The following is a 21215-nucleotide window of genomic DNA, read 5'->3' as shown; positions in this document are numbered from 1 at the left end:
TTTTGGCCCGCGAGCCATCTTTGACACCGTTTAACTGCGCGCGAACACTCCTCTGCCGCGCGCCCGATAGCCGACAATGACTGGTTCCACGCGCGGCGCGCGGCACCCGTGGCGCGCGACCCGATGTTCGATAACTTGCCGCGCGATATCGAGACGAGACTTCACGATCACGTTTCACTCGGATTTTCGAGATGTCTACGCGCTTACGAGTAACCGATAATAGTTATTGTAGAGACTATAAACTAGAGTTCATACGAGACACAAACTATAGATACTCTGTACTCTGTATCTTTAATCGAAGTCAAAGTCAGAAATACTTTATTCATGTAGGCCTAGTGACGAGCACTTATGAACGTATTTAAATAAAAATAAACAAATAATTTGTACACTTTCGGATAATTAAGATCGATTTTCCTAGGATAACGGTGCCGTCATACGGCAGCCGTCTCCATACTAAATAAAACGGCTAAATATGAATGTCATAGTATTTGTATGGAAACGGCCGCTATATGACGGCACCGCTATCCTAGGAAACCAGAACATTACGACATTTATTGGCTGACCAAATACAAAACCGCCAAGATCAGTCACTGAATGACCTGACTTTAACCTAAATTATTTGATCATGCAATGTTTTCATCTACCCTCAACTGGCTTAAGGAGCCATTTGAGGGTACATTTTGTTTACTTTTATTTCAATAAGTACCTAAAAATACAGAGTATAAGTACTAGAAATAAAATAGAATTTTACTAATGCTGTAATTAATTATGTAATGCGACATGCTGATGCGGAGTCCAAAAAATTTGGAATGATAGAATAAAAGTTTCACTTTAAAAAATTGTGACGTCCCACGGGTAAAGGTACCTTATGGCGGTTGACGCTTACGCTATTATTAACGCCGCTCCAATATTGCGGCGCTATGCGACGTAAGCGCCAGCCGCTATGGCGGTAAGGTAAGGTAAAGTACCTTATGAGATGAAAAAACTTTTTCCACGGCACGGGTTCCACGGAACGCCACAATTGTTTCTATTAATACCTAGTATCATCTATATCTCACAGCTGCCAATCGTCGGCCGCCGCACCGTGGTCACCGGCCTCGAAGTCATGCTGAACATGATGGAGGCAGTAGCGGCCAAGACTCCGGAACATGAAACCGACAGATACCAGAGCTCCATCCGGGCGCTCCGGGACCAAATTCAGGAGCTCCGGGGAGGCTCACAGGCTGAGTAGTCTATTAGTTTGATTTAATTAATAGCTAGAAGGCAACTAAAGCAATTGTAACTAAATCAGAAAAAGCAATCGGAATAATGTAGATTTTACCGTTGTTTTTCTTTTTTAAGGCCTGAGCAGACCGGATGCGTAGGCGTAGACGTGCGCGTTGTAATATACGGATCCTTATAGGAGATGACACACCGCTTGCGGCCTCAACATTTTAGCGCACGCGCACCCGGTGTGCTCAGGCGTTAAAAAGAGATCATCAAAAAAAAGATCATTTTAAGAAAGAAGCAAGTACTACTGAGTGCCTTTAGATGCTATTTTTTTTTCAATAATTGCGTGCCCTATTATACAAAAAAAAAATTAAAAATTGTGTCTCAAAATATTAACAACTACATATGTTACCTTGCTATAGATTGAGTGCATTATGGTTGTAAATTAAAATTATTGTGTGATTGGAATCACAAACGTGACGTTCCACGGAAAAGGTACCCTCTAGCGGTCGGCACACTTACGCTGTTGAACGACGCTCCAATAAGGTGTTACGCGATGTAAGCGCCAACCGTCATAAGGTACCTTTACCGGTGGAACGTCACAATTGCCGTGTGTAATTATGAAAGGTTAAATAAAATCGAGTACCCTTTCCGATTTCTGTTTTTTTAAAACAAATCCAATAAGTTCATTGATTGTCGTTCTTGATGTAATTATGAGTTGCATTTGTTTTCGTTGTTTTCTTACTAGTTACCTAAGATTGTGTAGTTTTATACTACTTTTATAGCATTTTTTAATTTTTTTAGTCTAGAATTATGGAAATTATAGGATAATTTTGATTTCTATTATAGCAACTTCCAGTGCTAAGTATTATTCTTCTTTGTAATTCGATTTTATTAGATTTTACTTTTTAAATTGTGCTTCCTGTCTTATGCAATTTTAGGAAATAATTTGACATTAAAAAATAATGACATAAATTTTCTGCTTAGGATGGTATTCCACCTCTCCAATTTCTTTATCTAATGTGCATTGCGTCTCACTCTCTTATTAGGCAAAATGTGAGACGCAAATGCACATTGGTCCAAGAAAATGGCCAAGTCGAATACCACCCTTACTTAAAAATTATGATATATATAATTTAATTACGGAACTTATTTGTAACTTGCCTTAGTTTCATAACTTTAACTTTGATTGGTTGAATATATAACGACTAACTATTGGCCTCTCGCTCAATCCCATGCTCGAGGGAGAGGCAAATAGACACTGCCATTTTACCTTAAGCGAACTTGTTTTTAAATACAGTATGCTCTCGGTAATCCGGCAACTATAATTTTCTTTCTATGCCGGATTGTTGGAACAACTTGATTAATGGATTTGTATAGGAAATAAAAGTCTTATATAGAAAACAATTTCTACATATAAGGTTCTCTTTTTTAGCATTAGAAAGAAGGTAAGCGATCTTGACATGTCTTTTAGTTGAAAAACGCTTATTAAAAATCAGCAACTATTATGAAAGCAGAAGAATATAAATGATCGTATTAAATTCATAATTGTTACATATTTGCCGTGATATATTTTTAAAACGTGTTTTTCAATTAAAATACACATTAAGATTGTTTACCTTTTTTCTAATGCTAAAAAAACGAACTACAAAAATGCAACCACTCTGGCGTTCGATTGTGTAAACTGCCGGATTATAGAGCGTGTCATCTGAGTCTAATTGCCGGATTACCGAGCGCTTACTGTAAGTAACTATAATAGAAGTGTGCTATACTACTTTTTTACTTAAATTGTACTTATAATGATACCCTCATCTTGATGTTAATTATGAATCCTTTGCTATGTTTACATGCTTGCGAAGTCTTTTTACCCCAAAATGTATAGTAAATAGTAACATCTATAACATATGTGCTTTATGGAACTAGGTAGACCGCATAATGCGTCTTAGGCCCACTTGCACCATTCCACTAACCCGGGGTTAACCGGGTAAACCTGGAGTTACCATGGTTACCAGTACAATTTGACACTAGGTTAACGGTTTAACCGCTTAATCCCGGGTTAGTGGGGTGGTCCAAGTGGGCCTTAGGTACCTACCTATACTAATACTAAGGCTTGGCAATCATGTAAAACATGGCAATATAGCTTTAATTCGGTGATAAAGCTTGTACAGAATAGATGTAGTGTATAATTATTTCCATCGTATTTTCACGGAAACGTACGAACCATCGCCCACACTATTAACTGTACATCGGTGGCCCTTATGCCTTTTGTAATAAAATCCACCGATGTACAGTTAGGAGTGTTGCTGTTGGAACGTGTCTTGCTATTTCAGTCAGTCTCGGTACAAAAGGTTCTGAGGTTGACCGAAGTAGTATGACAAATGCGAAAGTTTCCGAGAAAATACGATGGAAAACAATTATGTACTACATGTGTATAGTTATCTTGTCACAGACATATTTTGCATACGATGTATCTAAGATTAGGGTGTCGGATTCAAAGAATAGTGTAATGTGACCAGTGACCTAAAGTAAAACCGCCGCGTAGTTTATAACCTAACCTAAAGATACCTACTGTACAATTATATGTATATTTTACAGTACATCTGTGCTTCATTACGACACCGTGCTATAATAAGCACATTACGTAACTACGTCGAAAAATTTAAAGGGTACATATGTGTACTGTAAAACGTACGATACACGTGCGAATAGGTAATTCGCAATGAGTGGCGAATTTTAAAACACGACCGAAGCGAGATCGAATTTCGCACTTGTATCGTAAATAATTTCATTGTTTCGAATTATAGTTTCCCATAAGTTGGTTAATTAAGAGTATTATACACGCAAGTGTGAAAATATGGTTGCATACCACTTCTCAAAAATATGTCCCATAGTTCATAATTCAACATAAGAGCAATGGGACATATTTTTGACTAAGATGTGTGATCCCATATTTTTACACTTGACTGTACATATTGTTGTTACTTAGCTGTAAGTATCATCATGATTTATTGTGGTGCTATTCCTATAGTTACATAATTATTGTTTAAGTTTTTAATTACTCCTGTTTTAATGTCGGCAATACCTGGATTATGAAAAATATGAAACACCACCAACGAAATATTATGTACCAAACGCCATCTATCCGCCTTTGAAGTGAAATTTTGAACCGTGAATGGTTATTAAAATTTGATGATAATGTATTATGTTATTATTTAACTAGCGACCCGCCCCGGCTTCGCATGGGTTAGACAAAACCTTAACAAATTATACACACACAACAGCAGGTGTATTAAAAGTACACAGCGAAGTACTAGGTAAAGTTAGGCTTAGTTGCAGGCAGATGTGGAAGGAATACTTTGATAAGCGGTCTCTCACTAAAGGAATCTGGTACCGAACAGTTCAATGTCAGCCCCCTCAGGTCCCGTGGTTTGGCAAAAAGCTAAGCAGGAAACAGGTAGTATCACTCCTCAGACTTCGTTCCGGGCACATTCCATCAAACAAATTGAAGCACCTGATGAAACTAGCGGCTTCACCAAATTGCCAAGAGTGCGATAAAATAGAAGATGTCCACCATGTGTTGATGGAATGTGTCCTTAATGAGGCGATGGGGAGTGACATGACATTTATAAAAACCACCAACATACGTAGTTGCAACATCGTCCTGGCATCGCCACTATCAGACGAGGCCAGGTTGATGTGCAAACTATACTTAAATGTGATGTAGTGGTGTAGGTAATACTTCACTACTACATCATTATTACTATTAGATCTCATTACGGGGGTGACATCGTCACTGCGTGACAAAACCCCTTAAAAAAAATAAAGATTAAAAGAAAAACTAATTATTTACCCAGACCTTCCTCAGTAAATTACTCTATTGATAGGTGAAAACCGCATAAAAATCCGTACATATACATACACACAGACAGATCCTCAATACTCAGGAATTGTTCCGAATAAATATTCACATGTCAGGTTAAATAGCATCATCTTTATCTCTCTACTAAATAGAAAGAGTAATAGTGACTCAGAAAGGTAAATTCTCTATTATGTGAAATGCAGCCCGCCAGGCTATTTTAGGTGGCCCGCCAGGTAATCCCGGTATAGATCCTTGCCATCAGATCACCTTTAAGCAAATTCATCTTGTGGCCCAGCCCAGTAGTTGTGTTTGCTCACAGCAAAAAAAGGTCAAACACGGCGTTGTATGAACAAGAGATTTCCTTTAGCAGGATTGGTCCTTAGGACCCAAGGATGGATTTAAGAAGTGGAGCCACCCAGAGTTTTGATGCAGGTGGGGGGTGGGGGGTTTAAGCGTCTGCGACGTTTAAGGTTAATAATTCTTTATCTATTTAGTATGGGTCTCTATTGTTTCCCAAATAGTTTTAAGTCATAATGTCTTGTTTGTCCGAATTTTCGTTAGTCATAATTGGTTTTTCTCAGAAACGCGTAACTTTTCAGGATTGTCATAAAACAAACCTAACCTAACCTATCTATAGAATAACCTCAGGAAAATCCTGAAAAGTTAACGGTTTCAGTTTTATGACTAACGATAATATGTCAAACAATACATTATGACTTAAAACTTTATGGGAAACAAAGGGACCCCATTTAGTATTCTAGTTTAGGTTCTAAGTCAAGTTTAGTATCATTTTCAACAAAATCAAAGATGCAGACATAGATTTCATCGAAATCGGTTCAGCGTTTATTGATTTCCCATACAATCCTACACCTTATCTTTAATTTTTAAGGTATTTTTTTTGGAATAAAAACTATCCTATGTTCTTCCCTGGGACTCAAACGATCTCTATACCAAATTTTATCTAAATCGGTTCAGCGGTTATTGAATCCCCATACAAATTTCCTCCTCCCTTTTCACACCCTTAAGGGATGATTATTGAGATTACAAGTATGCTATGTTATTCCTTGGGACTCAGACTATCTCTGTACCAAATTTTAACTAAATTGGTTCAGCAGTTTAAGCGTGAAGAGGAATTAAAAAAAAAGTATTTTTTTCATATTTTATGTGTTTTTACTTCGGAATGGTGTCATTATGATATCAGAAATGAATTCGGCACCCCCGATTTATACGGAAACGATACCAAAGTTGACCTAGGAGCTTAAATGATACAGATATCAAGATCAAGTTGAGAGCCCCCCCCCCCCTAAAAATTTACATCAAAAATCTCGGTGGCTTCACTTCTTGAATCCATCCCTGGGTCCTAAGGACCAATCCTGCCCAAAGGAAATCTCTTGTTCATGCAACGCCGTATATTAGCTCCAGCGCCATCCGCTACAGGGCTACAAGGCAAAATAATCTTTGTGGCTCTCAAAAACAAAAGGTTGGCTAGTGGATTTTTGGCAAGCAAAACTAGCTTACTGTTAACAAATATGATTTACTAACATCAGTACTTAAAATAAATGCTTAACATCATGTTGTCTGAATGAACTTAGATCTTTCACTTTAGGAGAGCAACTTATTATTAACATTATTGACTATTGTCTTATAGAAGTTTCAAATGCCCAGTGATTTCATCAATAACTTCTTTAGGAGCTGGCCCTACTCCTAGAACAGTTATAGAATTGGGAGCAATTTGAGTGCGCCCGGCATCTCTGATCATTGAAGTAACTACTCCCATTTTCTTCGCTTTCTCTGCTAGCTTCTTTATTTCATCAACAGAGTCTGTTTTTAAGGCGATCTTGGCTTGACCGGTCATCTGCCACTGCTCTAAGCCCTCCGGGTCCTTCCGCTGAGCCTTTTCAAAGGCTCCTACTGACGCATGGCCACATTGAGCTGCAATTTTTCCTTTGGACATCTGCAAGTCTGTTCGGACCACTAGTACGAGTTTGTATTCAGACCTTGATTTGAACTGCAATAGAATAAAAATAGTTTCATTTAAAAAAGCAAAACTATTGGACAATCTGATTAAAATCAATGTAGGTATAGCAATAGACTCAAGATAACCTTTTTAAAAGGTTCATGTTTTAATTCTTTGATAAGACCAACATTAGCGAGCCAAAAACTTTTAATATGGATGGGTAAGGTTATGCAACTTTCCTGTGTATATCATAAAATAAACCCGACTTTTAAGCTAAATTACTGGACTTTATCCTGATTCATGTTAAAATATTACGCTTATAAATCTTTAACTTTTGTTATATCCACAGAAAAGACTGCAGTTGATACAAAGATTTTGAGTCTTATTATTTAAATGTGAAATTGCTCTAATTATAATGAACCATGTCCCACTATAAAAACGAATTACAACACAATACACGGTAAAACAAGAAACCGGGCATAACCTATAATATATTGTGTCAATGGTCAGTAACACCTTGAGGAGCCATAAAAATATTTTTATAACTAGAAGTTACCTTCTTAATAGTTTCTACGGCTTTGCTGGCGTTGGAGAATACTCCTAGATATTTCCTGAGGGCAAACAGGGACAGGCCTAGGCAAAGACCACAACCCAACCCGGAGAGGAAAGAAATGTTCAGTTCCATTCTTCGTTTGGTAGAAATGATTGAAGTTTTGAAGTAGATCTAGATTTGATTTATTGTTTTTGTAATAATGGGCCGGTCGCTGTATTTGTAGTAGGTATAAGTTATAAAAAATAAACTATTCGAGTATTTATAAAAACTCCGTACAATCAACGAGTGCACTGCAAATGCAAAAGTGACAGTGACATTTAGTGGCAATCTGTCAACTGTCAATGAGTAAAAAAATGTTGCGTTCTTATAATTGGTCCGGACACAGGTGTCTGAGCGGCTGCCGCGAAACCAGAAATTCGCAAATCGCGAGGATCTTTCTCTTTTACTCCAAAGAAGGCGTAATAAGAGTGACAGAGAAAAATCCCCGCAATTTGTGAACTTCGATTTTCGCGGTTATAGGCCTGGGTCAATTACGTGAACGCAACAGAGTGAATAAGTTGTCAAGCCATTTCCGTCAGTAGACAAAAGCGGCAAATTTAAAAAATGTATGCGTGAAGGTTTCCTCCATACTTACTCTTTGGTTCCTCCCGCCCGTTGCCAAGCAACTGTTCTTTGTTTATTTGCGTTCAGTGACGTCCAAAGTTGACGTCATTCACATCCCAGCTGTTTGTTACCATTTTGTTACCGTTTTACATTATTAGTGAATATTAACAATGAATAAGATGCCATTGAAGGATTTGGCGCCCATCGCCATACCGCATGGGCCTCCGGTGGAGTGCGCCGAGGAGTACTACAATTCGCTGATGCAGAGCTCCATGATTGTGAAGTAAGTTTCGTTACTGATTAAGTGATTAGTTGATTAGTGATTACATTCAGTACCAGTGCGAACTACGCGCTAGGGGCTATTCATAAATTACGTCATTTCAAATTAGGGGGGGGGGGTCTGGACATCGGATGCTGGTAGCATGACGTAGGAGGAAACGGGGTCATTCGAAGCATGATTTTTGGATGGTTTTAGTGGGAGGGGGGTCCAAAATCGTCAATAATCGATGACGTAATTTATGAACAGCCCCCTCCGAGCGTAGCCGATGATGGGAAAATCGTATGTATAGTCTGTTCGAGATCCTGAAAACGGTGAAAAATAAAGATACTACTCCTAAAAATACGTGTGATACCTCATTAGATTCGTCATGATGTCTAGAAAAATGTGTTCGAAGCGTGTATTAGCACACAAAAAATATCAAAAGTTATAAACAAAAAAAGGGAGGAAAAAGTAGTTATTCTTTATTTCCCCAATATCTCAAAAAGTATTAATACAATACAATACAATACTAATATTTAAGAAACCAAAATTTATATTGTAAAAGAAGAGGATATTTCCAATCAAACATTTTATACTTGCAGAACTGTATCTCCATTATTTATACTTTTTATCCAACGCTGAACACAGCCCTCCGCGCCTCATTTTTGAGAAACGCGCGCGGCGTGAAAAACGATTACATAACATTAAATATAATTTAAAAGGTATTAAATATTCATTGAAAAATTCAAAAAAAAATATGGTGCATTTAAAACATGTCATCACATGTAATACTTGTAGAAATTTATCTAAAAGTTATATTTTCAACAAGTTAGGCAATTGTTAATGAACAAAATTTTCTCGATTTTCCTTCTTTATTGAAAACAAAAAAAATGTATAAATAACTACGAGTATTGTAAAATTTTGTCGCTTTCTAGAGCCCTTCTCATATACATGTTCAATAAGATCGCGTTATAAAAGTTTTGAAAGGTACAAGCTTCAAATACATTTTTACTAGACATCATGACCAATCTACACGTATTTTTAGGAGTAGTATCTTTATTTATTACCGTTTTCAGGATCTCAAACAGACTAGTAGTGAAATGTGACTACGAACAGAGAACGCGCCTGACGGGTCGCTGGGAGTGAATGCGTTAGGGCTGATTTAAACGGCGCGCGTCTCGCTTGCGATTTTAGTTACATTGCGGACTGTTGGTTACGTCCAATTCAACCGTCTGATCAAAACCCGCAATGTAATGAAACTCGCATGCGAGTTCTTGCATCGTCTAAATGAACCCCTAAGGTTGGATGGGGTAACGCAAACACTTGTGTGGAATTCCCACACCTCTTACCCCGATCAAAATAACCTATGTTTTTCTCATGACATGACCATACTTCATTGACTATTGCGAGTCATCTATCTACGATAGGTACAACTCATGACAATGTTTAGTATTGTACCTACTGTATTTCCAAGCTCTAGCTCAAAAGCTCAGGAAAAGGCATATTTTTCAAGAGGTAGCCGAGATCCTGTACATGCCAAAATTATTTCTAAACATTGGTCCCGCTTTTGGGTTATGCAACCACGAGAATGGTTGTCCTTTAGGTACAACTCTGCTTAGACGATCTTACTTATGACGACTAAGATAATATTTCAAGGGCAGATCTCCTAATCATTTTATGTAACAGCTGTTAGTTTCGGAGCCCTGAATTTACGTCATGTCACGGTTGGATTCTCGATGATAACATTCACAATTTTACCTGATATCAAGTACCTGTAGGTGACTACAAGTACCTATTTTTAGTTGTAGTTCTGCCTCCTACAACACACAACACCCAAAAGGTTCGCCCAGCTTAAAGCATGTCTCGCTTCAGAAAATACCCAGTATGGGACGTGGCGCGCCCAACCCCACAAGTCCTGATGGAACAAGCGAGGAGGGATCTGATGGAGGCGGAGGAAAAGCTAGCCGAGAAGCGAGAGGAGGAGGCTCGCAATCGCGCCGCCATGGACATCAAGTGGGGAGAGCTGCGCGCTAAGGAACTGCTGCTGAAGGAATCCTTCATTAGCTTTAACAAGGTACAACAGAGTCAGGGTCACTTGCACCATCCCACAAGTCCTGATGGAACAAGCGAGGAGGGACCTGATGGAGGCAGAGGAGAAGCTAGCTGAGAAGCGAGAGGAGGAGGCTCGCAATCGCGCCGCCATGGACATCAAGTGGGGAGAGCTGCGCGCTAAGGAACTGCTGCTGAAGGAATCCTTCATTAGCTTTAACAAGGTACAACAGAGTCAGGGTCACTTGCACCATCTCACAAGTCCTGATGGAACAAGCGAGGAGGGACCTGATGGAGGCAGAGGAGAAGCTAGCCGAGAAGCGAGAGGAGGAGGCTCGCAATCGCGCCGCCATGGACATCAAGTGGGGAGAGCTGCGCGCTAAGGAACTGCTGCTGAAGGAATCCTTCATTAGCTTTAACAAGGTACAACAGAGTCAGGGTCACTTGCACCATCTCACAAGTCCTGATGGAACAAGCGAGGAGGGATCTGATGGAGGCGGAAGAGAAGCTAGCCGAGAAGCGAGAGAAGGAGGCTCGCAATCGCGCCGCCATGGATATCAAGTGGGGAGAGCTGCGCGCTAAGGAACTGCTGCTGAAGGAATCCTTCATTAGCTTTAACAAGGTACAACAGAGTCAGGGTCACTTGCACCATCTCACAAGTCCTAATGGAACAAGCGAGGAGGGATCTGATGGAGGCGGAAGAGAAGCTAGCCGAGAAGCGAGAGGAGGAGGCTCGCAATCGCGCCGCCATGGATATCAAGTGGGGAGAGCTGCGCGCTAAGGAACTGCTGCTGAAGGAATCCTTCATTAGCTTTAACAAGGTACAACAGAGTCAGGGTCACTTGCACCATCTCACAAGTCCTGATGGAACAAGCGAGGAGGGATCTGATGGAGGCGGAAGAGAAGCTAGCCGAGAAGCGAGAGGAGGAGGCTCGCAATCGCGCCGCCATGGATATCAAGTGGGGAGAGCTGCGCGCTAAGGAACTGCTGCTGAAGGAATCCTTCATTAGCTTTAACAAGGTACCAAGGAACTTATGTCCGTCATGGTCGAGGATAAATACCACGCGTACCTAGGTAGGCAGGTACGACCGAGGCCACAGATATCAAAGACATCAATTAAGGACATTCAAAAGTATTCTAAAGTATACTACATACTACACTTCTTTAGATTATTATTTATTCTGTAATCCCACCGGACTGCGCCAATTAAGTGCATCGGTACTTACCATCAGGTGAGATTGTGGTCAAATGTTTAACTTTTTCCAATAAAAAAAGGTGCAATTAAAAAAAAATCTTTCTAGCTTGTATGGAAAATCACTTCTTTAGCATATTTTGTTAAAAAAGAACATCTTTTCCATTATGCGCTACTTAATATTGTCATGTCATATGCTCTTATTTTATTTAATCCTCATAATATTAATCCTCATAATATTTTAGCTGCACGTCTTTAAAATCTTCTGAAATTACCAGTTCATTCGAGAGAATCAAGAGAAGCGCGACCGCGCCGAGCGCAAGATGGTCGCCGACGAAGAGGCGCTCGAGCGCAAGACGCGCGAAACAGAGGCCATGCGCAAGCGCGTGGAAGAGATGGATGAAGTCAGGCTCATGATGGAGAAGCAGGTCAAGGACTACACCATCTATGAGGTGAGTTCCTGAACATACCTCGGGGTATTACATACCTATATATAGTAACAGCACCAGTCATGGGACATTTAAGAGGAAATTTGGAGTATTTATGATATTTCCCGTATACATGTAAATGGTCTACCGCTTAGCGTGTTAAAAGATGAAAGTCCTACCCGTCTTTCATGTTTTAGGCGTGTTGTATCAAAGATACAGCAATTAGTTTCCACATATTTAACAAATGAAAACTATGCTTTTTTTCTCCAGTCATGGACACCAAAGCTCCAGTAATGGGCCCCCGGTAATGGACGTGGATCCAGTAATGGGCCCCCTATAATGGACATTGCTTTATCAGTATAAAATATTGAAATGGGGAATAAGTTACGGCAAAAAAATCAATTTTTGGTGTAAGCTTTTATCGCTGAATGTATTTTTCTTTCCACAGCCAATTATTACTGTATTAGATCCATCGAGACAATTCTAATATACCCAAACACACAGTGGCGGATTTGCAGTCTTTGCCGCCCTAGGCCCCAAGCCTTGTAGCCGCCCCTTTCTCAGCATCAGAACCCATCATATTGACTACATTTAGATCAGGCAACGAAAAGATATATTATAGGGGGAAATGCTTGAGACACATTTTTTTATAGTACCTAGGTAACTTTTTTGGACTCAAATAAATATCAAAAGTAGGGGGGTGTATTTTGAAGGTCATATTTTTCGGTTTTTCGCTTATTATACCTCAGAAACTATATATACGTCCTTGTGACATGATTATAGGAACATAGGTTTTACGAAAAATATAAGCAAATACTTATTCATTTTAAGTGACAGTTTTACCAATAACATTGGCTTTTTATGTACCTACAAAAACATTCAAAAAATCTAAAAAAGAAACATAAGAAAAACATTTTTTTTGTCTATTTTCTTGAATAACTGCTAATAGTAGTTATCCTAAAATTATAAAAATAAAAATTGAGATTCTTACAATGAGCTCTTTGATTTGATATAGTTTGAAAAACTTTATTTTAAATTTTCTCATTTACCCCCAAAATGGCCTCCATATTTAAAATTTATTTATTTACGTTACACGTCCATCTTTGAGTACAAACTTACATATGTGTGCCAAATTTCAACTTAATTGGTCCAGCAGTTTCGGAGAAAATAGGTTGTGACAGACGGACAGCCAGACGCACGAGTATAAGGGTTCCGTTTTTTCCTTTTGAGGTACGAACCCTATAAACGGGGAACAAGGCGCGAAGGCGTCAACAATATGCAAAATCGACGCCACAGTCGCGTTCGCGGCTTCGCGCCGCGATTCGCGCACAAGTGTGGAGGGCCCTCCAGATATCGTAAAAATTGTAGCTTGTCGTAGCTTGTTGTTGTAAAGCCCCCTCCAGACTATGCGCGTGAATCGCGGGCGAAGCCGCGAACGCGAGTGTGGCGTCGATTTCGCAGATTGTTCACGCCTTCGCGCCTTGTTCTCCGTTTTTTGTCGGTATTTCGGCCCGCGTCAAAGGAGACGCGAAGCGTGAACTTGCAAGACTCCACATTACACACTATTTTGGCTCTTCTGTGGCAAGATAATTATGCGAGTATATATGATTATATTATATTAAGCAGCTATATTTTACGGTTTCACAAGGAAACAAAATGGAAAAACAGCTAAATCACGTATGATGCCATAGATAACTAACAGTTAAACTCGATCAGCTGATGCTTTTCCGCCATCTTGCCGCAAACCAAACTGCGAAATCGCCGTGAAGTGTGCGAGTGTGGAGTCATACGTCAACTTCGCGATATGTTCGCTCCGCGACGTCGCGGCGCGATTCACGCCCATAGTCTGGAGGGGGCTTAAAACCAACTTTCATTTTAGAACGCATAGTTTCCAAAATTTAAGCGAAAAACTGACAAATGTGACCTTCAAACCTCTCTCTTCCCCCGGCTCAATGGCTACGGCCGGGGACTTTTGATATGTTCACCTTCTAGATAGTCCAAATAATGTTAGGTACAAAGTCAATTGTGTTACAAGCATTTCCCTCTATAGGTACCTTTTTTTGAGAATTCGTTGCCTGGCCTAATTTTGAGTTATTTTTTGTTATCATCAGCGAATTTTTTGTCACAATTTGCCGCCTCGCCGCCCTAGGCCCGGGCCTACTGTGCCTTATGGGAAATCCGCCACTGAAAACACAATTAGTTAGGGTTTCTTGTGATAAAGTTCCCATGTCTCCATCATCAGATAAGGTCCATGTTATCATAATATTGCATTATCATCCGATTTGCATACTTAATTACGTACTTACACAAAATTTCAACTGAATCAGAAATCAAAAAGTGGCTCAAATTCAGCTACCAAGATTGGACCCACACTAACTAACAGGGCAAGTTAAATAAAAGTTTGGGAAAACGATATTAATTTATCCAAAGTCCGAGAATACCTCCTGATTGACATATTTCGTAACTACCTACATTTTACTTCTGTATTGTTTAAACATGAAATTATGGCATGGCAAGCATCATTCTGTCAATTGTCCCATCATAGGAGGTACGCAGTTTTACAGCTCATATAATGGGATTGGGCCAAATACCACTATTTTTTTACATCTGTGGAGTCACAACATAGTGTGTTGTATACCTTATCTCATGGTAAATGCAACTAACAAAACACATTCTAGTTTTCATCAAGTATTAATTAATTGAAATTTAATAAATTAACTCACCTCTCTTAGCGAAGTTGTTAAGAATTCGTAGTGGTATTTTTTTTCAGTCACACGACAACTTTTGGGTTGACGCCAATTTCTTAAAAAGCAACCAAATTTAATGAAACTTCAAACTGAAACAGCTCTAGGACTCTTATTTATGATAATATACAGCCAGTGTGTATAAACTACTTTTAGATACTTATTTTAGAGGAATTAAGTTTTTTTGTCCCATTACTGGTTCCACGCCCATTATAGGGTATACTACTATACCCATGTTTTTAATTTCTAGATATGGCAAAGAGTTTGTATAGATAGGACAGTAACAGATCACAAATTTCTATAAAAATTGGTATGCTGGTAGAGTATACGAAGCTGAACAACTTCCACCACATTTCCCAAAATGTCCCAGAAAGTTTCTAAGAAATATCCCTTTTTTGCTACCAAATGTGTAAGGAAAACCGGTAACAAAACAGGAATATTTCTTAGAAACTTTCTGGGACATTTTGGGAAATGTGGTGGAAGTTGTTCAGCTTCATGTACTTTACCAGCATACCATTTTTTATAGAAATCTAAGATAATCGAAATGAGAGAGATAAACTTTTTGAGAGTTGTCAATTATGATTCTTCTTTCCAGGATTACTTGATGTCAGTTGTGAGGAACTATCCAGAATTCAAGCAACCTCTGGATGTTCTCAATCGATATGAAGCGTTAGGTGAGAAATACTAGTAGCAAATTTAGAATTTACAGGCTGTTTTTACTGTTGCGTCAGTTAATTAAGCATGATTCATCGATAAAAATTAATTTTCGATTATATGGGTAAGATTACTAATCCCAATAAGGCCTAGTTTACCCAGCTCTGGGTTGGAAGGTCATGGCAGTCGCTTTCGTAAAAACTAGTAGTAAACCTATACGCCAATTCTGGGGATAAGTTGTCAGGCTCCCATGAGCCGGGAATAACGCGAGGAAGATGATAATATGGGTAACATTACGTAGGTATATTTATTTTTATCTCTTTTTGCAATGATCCATATTAATCGAGTGATACTAATTTTAGTAGTAGTAAACTCTTTATTGTACAAAAATACACATTAAAAATAACATACAATTAGTAAGAAGTACAAAGACGACCTTATGCCTTTGAGAGATCTCTTCCAGTTAACATTGAGTCATTGAGTAGATTACTTAAGACATTTTTGATCTTGGAACCTTTTAAAGGACGTTTACTTTGAAAATGTTTCTTAATCGACAACTTTATATACCTACATAAAATTTTTGATCCAACAGTCTTTCAAAAGGCATTCTGACTTTAAAAACCTTCTCAAAATAAAATCGCAGTTGTCTAAAACTATTATTATGCCGAAACTTACTAAACTATTTTTAGCCGCTGCAAAAAGTACACTAGCCGATCGACAAGAGCACGATCTCGAGGTGCTGGAAGACGCGAGGAAGGAGATAGCATCGCTCACCGAGGAGAAGAAATTGTTCATCATGGGGCTGAACAACAAGCTTGCAAACCTGAGGGTAAGAGAAGTGCTGTCAGAAAGGTCTAGAATGGGACATTTTAGCTATCCCAATGATCCCTCTCTTTTAAGTTGATGTTTTATAAAAAAACCGGGCAAGTGCGAGTCGTACTCGCGCACGAAGGGTTCCATACCATAATGCAGAAAAAGGCAAAAAAAACGGTCACCCATCCAAGTACTGACCCTGCCCGACGTTGCTTAACTTCGGTCAAAAATCACGTTTGTTGTATGGGAGCCCCACTTAAACCTTTATTTTATTCTGTTTTCAGTATTTGTTGTTATAACGGCAACAGAAATACATCATCTATGAAAATTTCAACTGTCTATCTATCACGGTTCGTGAGATACAGCTTGGTGACAGACGGGCGGATGGACGGACGGACGGACGGACGGACAGCAGAGTCCCGTCCCGTCCGAATAGGGTCCCGTTTTCCGTTTTGGGTACGGAGCCCTAAAAAGACCTTCATGGACATGACAGCCCAGACCTGACCTTTATTTCTTTCAACCGAAGCTTTTGCACTTACCAAGCATCTTGCTTACCTACTGTTGCTACATTAGAAAGTGCTTCTAGTTCTAGATATTTGCCATTTTCGAAATTGACTCGCATTTCGAAATTATCCCAATGCCTCTTCTATATATATTCTCCCTATCTGTTACTAGCGTAAAAACCGGCCAAGTGCGAGTTGGACTCGCGCACGAAGGGTTCCGTACCATTACGCAAAAAACGGCAATAGAATCACGTTTGTTGTATGGGAGCCCACTTAAATATTTATTATATGTATTCTGTTTTTAGTATTTGTAGTTGTAGCGGCAATAGAAATATATCATGTGTGAAAATTTCAGCTGCCCAGCTATCACGGTTCATGAGATACTGCCTGGTGACAGACAGATGGACAGGCAGACAGACGGACAGCGGAGTCTTAGTAATAGGGTCCCATTTTTATCCTTTGTTACGGAACCATAAAAATGGTTGGTAACATGTAACATGCGCAATGACCGGAAACATTTCTCAACATATGTTAATGGATGCTGATAAGCAATAATGTGTCAACACACATTAATTTTTCAATAAGATGTCAACATTGTCAACTTAAAAAATTGACGCTTAAAGTTGTCATTTTATTGTAAAATGGATGTGGGATGACTCATTTTTGCTAAACACCATCCGTTTGTCCCAGTGGGAATACGACCAAGTGCGCAACCGCGTCATAAAATGGGAGCTGGCCCTGCACCGTCTGAAGGAAACGGCGGCGAGGCGTCACGTCGAGCTGTGCCACGTCAAGGCTGCCATATACAGCCTCTACATCAAGATCTGCAAGAACAAGGGGCTTTCTATTGAGGTAATATTGTCAAATATAGACCGACCGCTTAAATGAGTCCTCGCCTGCCGAAATGAGTCGCTTAACTTCAAACTCGGGTAAATCCATCTGTCAGATTAAGATTTTGGCATTAAGAAAAAGTAAGAGGTGCTTGCTGAGAGGATCGAATGGGCTTACCCGAGTTTGAAAGCGATACAATTTAAGGTTCATCCTACTTGACTGCGCCAACTAAGAGTTGAATAAATTGTCCAAGATTTTTCTAGATGGTTTAGAATTGTTACCATGCCTTTTATCGTGACATTTCATTAGTTACGATTTCAGTTTCATCCTACCAGACTGCGGCTATAATATATTTTTATATCAACCAAATAAAGTGAAATGCATTTTGTACAGTAGGTATAGCATATAAACAAAGTATTTCGTCTTCTTTTGGTACACATCACCCACACAGTTAACTGACAGTTCGTAAACCTTATTACAAAAGGTATAAGGTTCATTGATGGACAGTTAAGTGTGTTGCTGTTTGTAACTAATTGTATGACGATGCTGGTATCATATAAACTTACCCCCTTATTCAGAAAACGGACTTGATTTAGTTAAAATATGTTTTATACCTTTCTTACAAATACATAAGTTAAAATGACAGATAAAGACAAACGATTACCTACTAATAGCTAATTGAGGTGTGTAGCGCGTTTATGAATAAGGGGTATTAGCGGAGAGGACGGATGAAAGCGCTGCTGGTGGCCTAGCGGTAAGAGCGTGCGACTTTCAATCCGGAGGTCGCGGGTTCAATTCCCGGCTCGTACTAATGAGTTTTTCGGAACTTATGTGCGAAATATCATTTGATATTTGCCAGTCGCTTTTCGGTGAAGGAAAACATCGTGAGGAAACCGGACTAATCCCAATAAGGCCTAGTTTCCCCTCTGGGTTGGAAGGTCAGATGGCAGTCGCTTTCGTAACAACTAGTGTCTACGTCAAATCATGGGATTAGTTATCAAGCGGACCCCAAGCTCCCATCTCCCATGAGCCGTGGCAAAATGCCGGGATAACGCCAGGAAGAAGGAGAACGGAGAGTACGGAGAGTTTAAGAGTGTTTTACCATATTGTGTCCCATAAATCTTTCGTTTGAAATGCAGGTGAAGCCCCACGATTTTGAGCAGCAGTTGGTTGTGATCATGCGAGCGTTGCTGGAGCTGAAGAGGATCCTAAGAATCGCAGCCAAGCGCTCTAAGGAAAAGTAAGTTTATGGCAACTTTTAACCCTAGTATCACACATGTGATACTAACTCAATTTGGGTCGATGCGACTCAGTATCAGATGTGTGTTACTGCAGATTAGGGTCAAATTTCCTCAATTTTTTGTATGGTGGTCGTTCGACGGTTTAATATTGATTTGATAGTTTTTGAGGAATGCGACAGGGATATCATCCCGGTTTTTGATAAACTAATTAATGTATCTGCTATTTGGGGGGTTAAAAAGTATGTAAAATTGATCTCTGTCTGAACCCTTAGCAGATCGATTTCAAGACAAATCCAGTAGGTACAGTCGCCATCAGATATATCGAAGCGATCAAGGTGCTCACAAATATCTCAACACGCCTCTATTGTCAGGGCGTTAGAGTGCGTGTTCAGATATTGTGAACACCTTGGCCGCTCCGATATATCTGATGGCGACTGGACCTACTTGGTACAGTTGACGGTGGTTTTATTCAATTTCCGATGCGTTTCATTTCATATTGTAATCGCCGCCACAACACTGACAAGATATGATACCTAAGATGCGAAAAGTTTGTAAAGATATTTTGGTTTGGATATTTAGAGTAGAGACTTTAAAGTTTTGTTTAGCTAACTCCGAGAGCCAGCCCGGCAGCAAATTAGCGAACAATATCTTATTTGAATTTAAACTATTAATTAGGTAGGTATCGGTCTGTACCCCTTGCCACAGAATAAATAATAGTACTAGGTACAGAAGACTCACTCTCTAACAAAACGCGTCTGTTACGATCAGTACAGATATAGCCGCTAGGTGGCGACAGCGCCACGCGCGGCTTATAGCAAACCCCAAAATTGGGGTGAAACAGATGTAATTTTAGCTGCCTGTAGCAAAGCGACGAAAAGATGTGGTAGGTAATGCGGTTACGCATACCCCCTGTAACCTGGGCGGCGTCGGGGGTTATGTGGGACTCCCATCTCCCACTCCTTTCTCTTAGTAAGAAAAGGGGGAGACGTCCTACCCACTAAACCCACATCGGCTTTACCCGCATTGCCGTATGGGAGACGTCATGGGATCGCGAACATTCTGCCATGACGCCCCCGACCGCGAGTGAGCCACGCCTACCCTTGCTACAGTTCCTACGAAAACTTATTTACTCAACTTAATGTATATTTCTTTTATTTTGTAGGGGTGATGCAGAGTCCGCGCGCCAGTCTGCTAACTAGTTTAACTGATTTAGTTTTTAATACCTATCTTATATATTTAATTAATAAATCATGGCCAAATTTGTACGTATGTAACTTATGTTTGTTCTTTATAAATGTTTTCATAAAATAAAATCATCACAGACATACATTTTTTTTATTCTGAGTTAAAAAAAAACCAGACATACTGTTTATTAATTTAACTAGAGAGGTACTTAATTACTTACCTAAGTTTTCACCACATTTAATTTAATCGGCATTATATTTTATTAAACTTACATTAAAATACATCCAGATATTTTGTTATTAACATTTACATACCGGGTGTGGCCTGTAACATGAGCAAATAATTAAAACATAGATTGTACTCCTCAAACGGTGACACTTTTGTTCAACAACTTATAAAATTTATGAAGTATTTAGACTCCCTATTTTTCATACAAAATAAACATTATCTTCAATGGACGCCATCGCCACGCCATTATCATTGTGGTTGAAGTTGCTTGTCACGTCTTAAACATAAAAAAATTCGCAATACTTACATTGCGTCTTAGAATAAACTTTAAAGTGTATTTAAAATCAAACCACAAGTAATTTTTAAAAGTCGCTGAACAAATGTTGGTCAATATGAAGAGTACAGCCTACGGTTTAATTTTTTGCTCATATTACAGGCCACACCCGGTATATAATTGCAAAAGATGGTAATGAATTGAACAAGAAAAGTTAGAAAATTTCTATGATCCCAAAACTAACAATAATTAACAAAATAATTAGCAAAGCCGCTAGAAACCACTTACCTTAAGTGCTCCAACTTTGGCTAGTTGAAGAGTTTTAATATTCTAAACGAAGCTTCGCTAATTAGTCAAAGTTGAGTTAACAATGGGTTAATTATCGACTTCTAAGGTCTTGGTACACGTTTGTATTGTCGTAGTTTTCTTTGTAGTAAACTGTAAAGCGTTTTTAAATTGTAATAATATGCTTAATTCACATGTGACCAACCCCATACCATCATTACACCTTCGCTGAGGCAATTAGTGTAGGTACCTCATTCGTAATACAATACTTTGCATGGGGTCTTTCGACCCCCTCCGGTAGTGAACTTGTTATTTACGTATGCGGTAGAAGTTTCAGCAACAGTTAGA

At 39.3% G+C, this 21215-nt stretch overlaps 2 protein-coding genes across 5 annotated transcripts; one reads left to right on the top strand and one right to left on the bottom strand.

The window, feature by feature from the left end:
- Positions 1–6582: 6582 nt before the first annotated feature.
- LOC134674381 (peptidyl-tRNA hydrolase 2, mitochondrial-like) lies at positions 6583–7862 on the bottom strand. Its single transcript, XM_063532449.1, has 2 exons — positions 7582–7862; positions 6583–7076 (listed from the first exon to the last, which is right to left on the bottom strand). The coding sequence occupies exons 1-2, from the start codon at positions 7708–7710 to the stop codon at positions 6711–6713; spliced, it is 495 nt and encodes a 164-aa protein (XP_063388519.1). The 5' UTR covers positions 7711–7862; the 3' UTR covers positions 6583–6710.
- Positions 7863–8273: 411 nt separating this feature from the next.
- Positions 8274–20106, top strand: LOC134674366 (coiled-coil domain-containing protein 42 homolog). 4 transcript variants are annotated; one of them, XM_063532427.1, is made up of 8 exons: positions 8274–8464; positions 10313–10514; positions 11960–12133; positions 15449–15527; positions 16197–16336; positions 17514–17675; positions 18794–18894; positions 20058–20106. In XM_063532427.1, the coding sequence occupies exons 1-8, from the start codon at positions 8352–8354 to the stop codon at positions 20092–20094; spliced, it is 1008 nt and encodes a 335-aa protein (XP_063388497.1). In that variant the 5' UTR covers positions 8274–8351; the 3' UTR covers positions 20095–20106. The 4 variants fall into 4 exon arrangements, with proteins under 4 accessions (XP_063388497.1, XP_063388495.1, XP_063388494.1 ...); XM_063532425.1 differs by lacking the exons at positions 8274–8464; positions 10313–10514 and adding an exon at positions 10752–10912; XM_063532424.1 differs by lacking the exons at positions 8274–8464; positions 10313–10514 and adding an exon at positions 11349–11509.
- Positions 20107–21215: the final 1109 nt, after the last annotated feature.

Source organism: Cydia fagiglandana, chromosome 20 (genome assembly GCF_963556715.1).
Source record: "Cydia fagiglandana chromosome 20, ilCydFagi1.1, whole genome shotgun sequence".
Classification (NCBI taxonomy): domain Eukaryota; kingdom Metazoa; phylum Arthropoda; class Insecta; order Lepidoptera; family Tortricidae; genus Cydia; species Cydia fagiglandana.
Note: the sequence above shows the minus strand (reverse complement) of the source record. Positions and strands in the feature narration are given on the sequence as shown.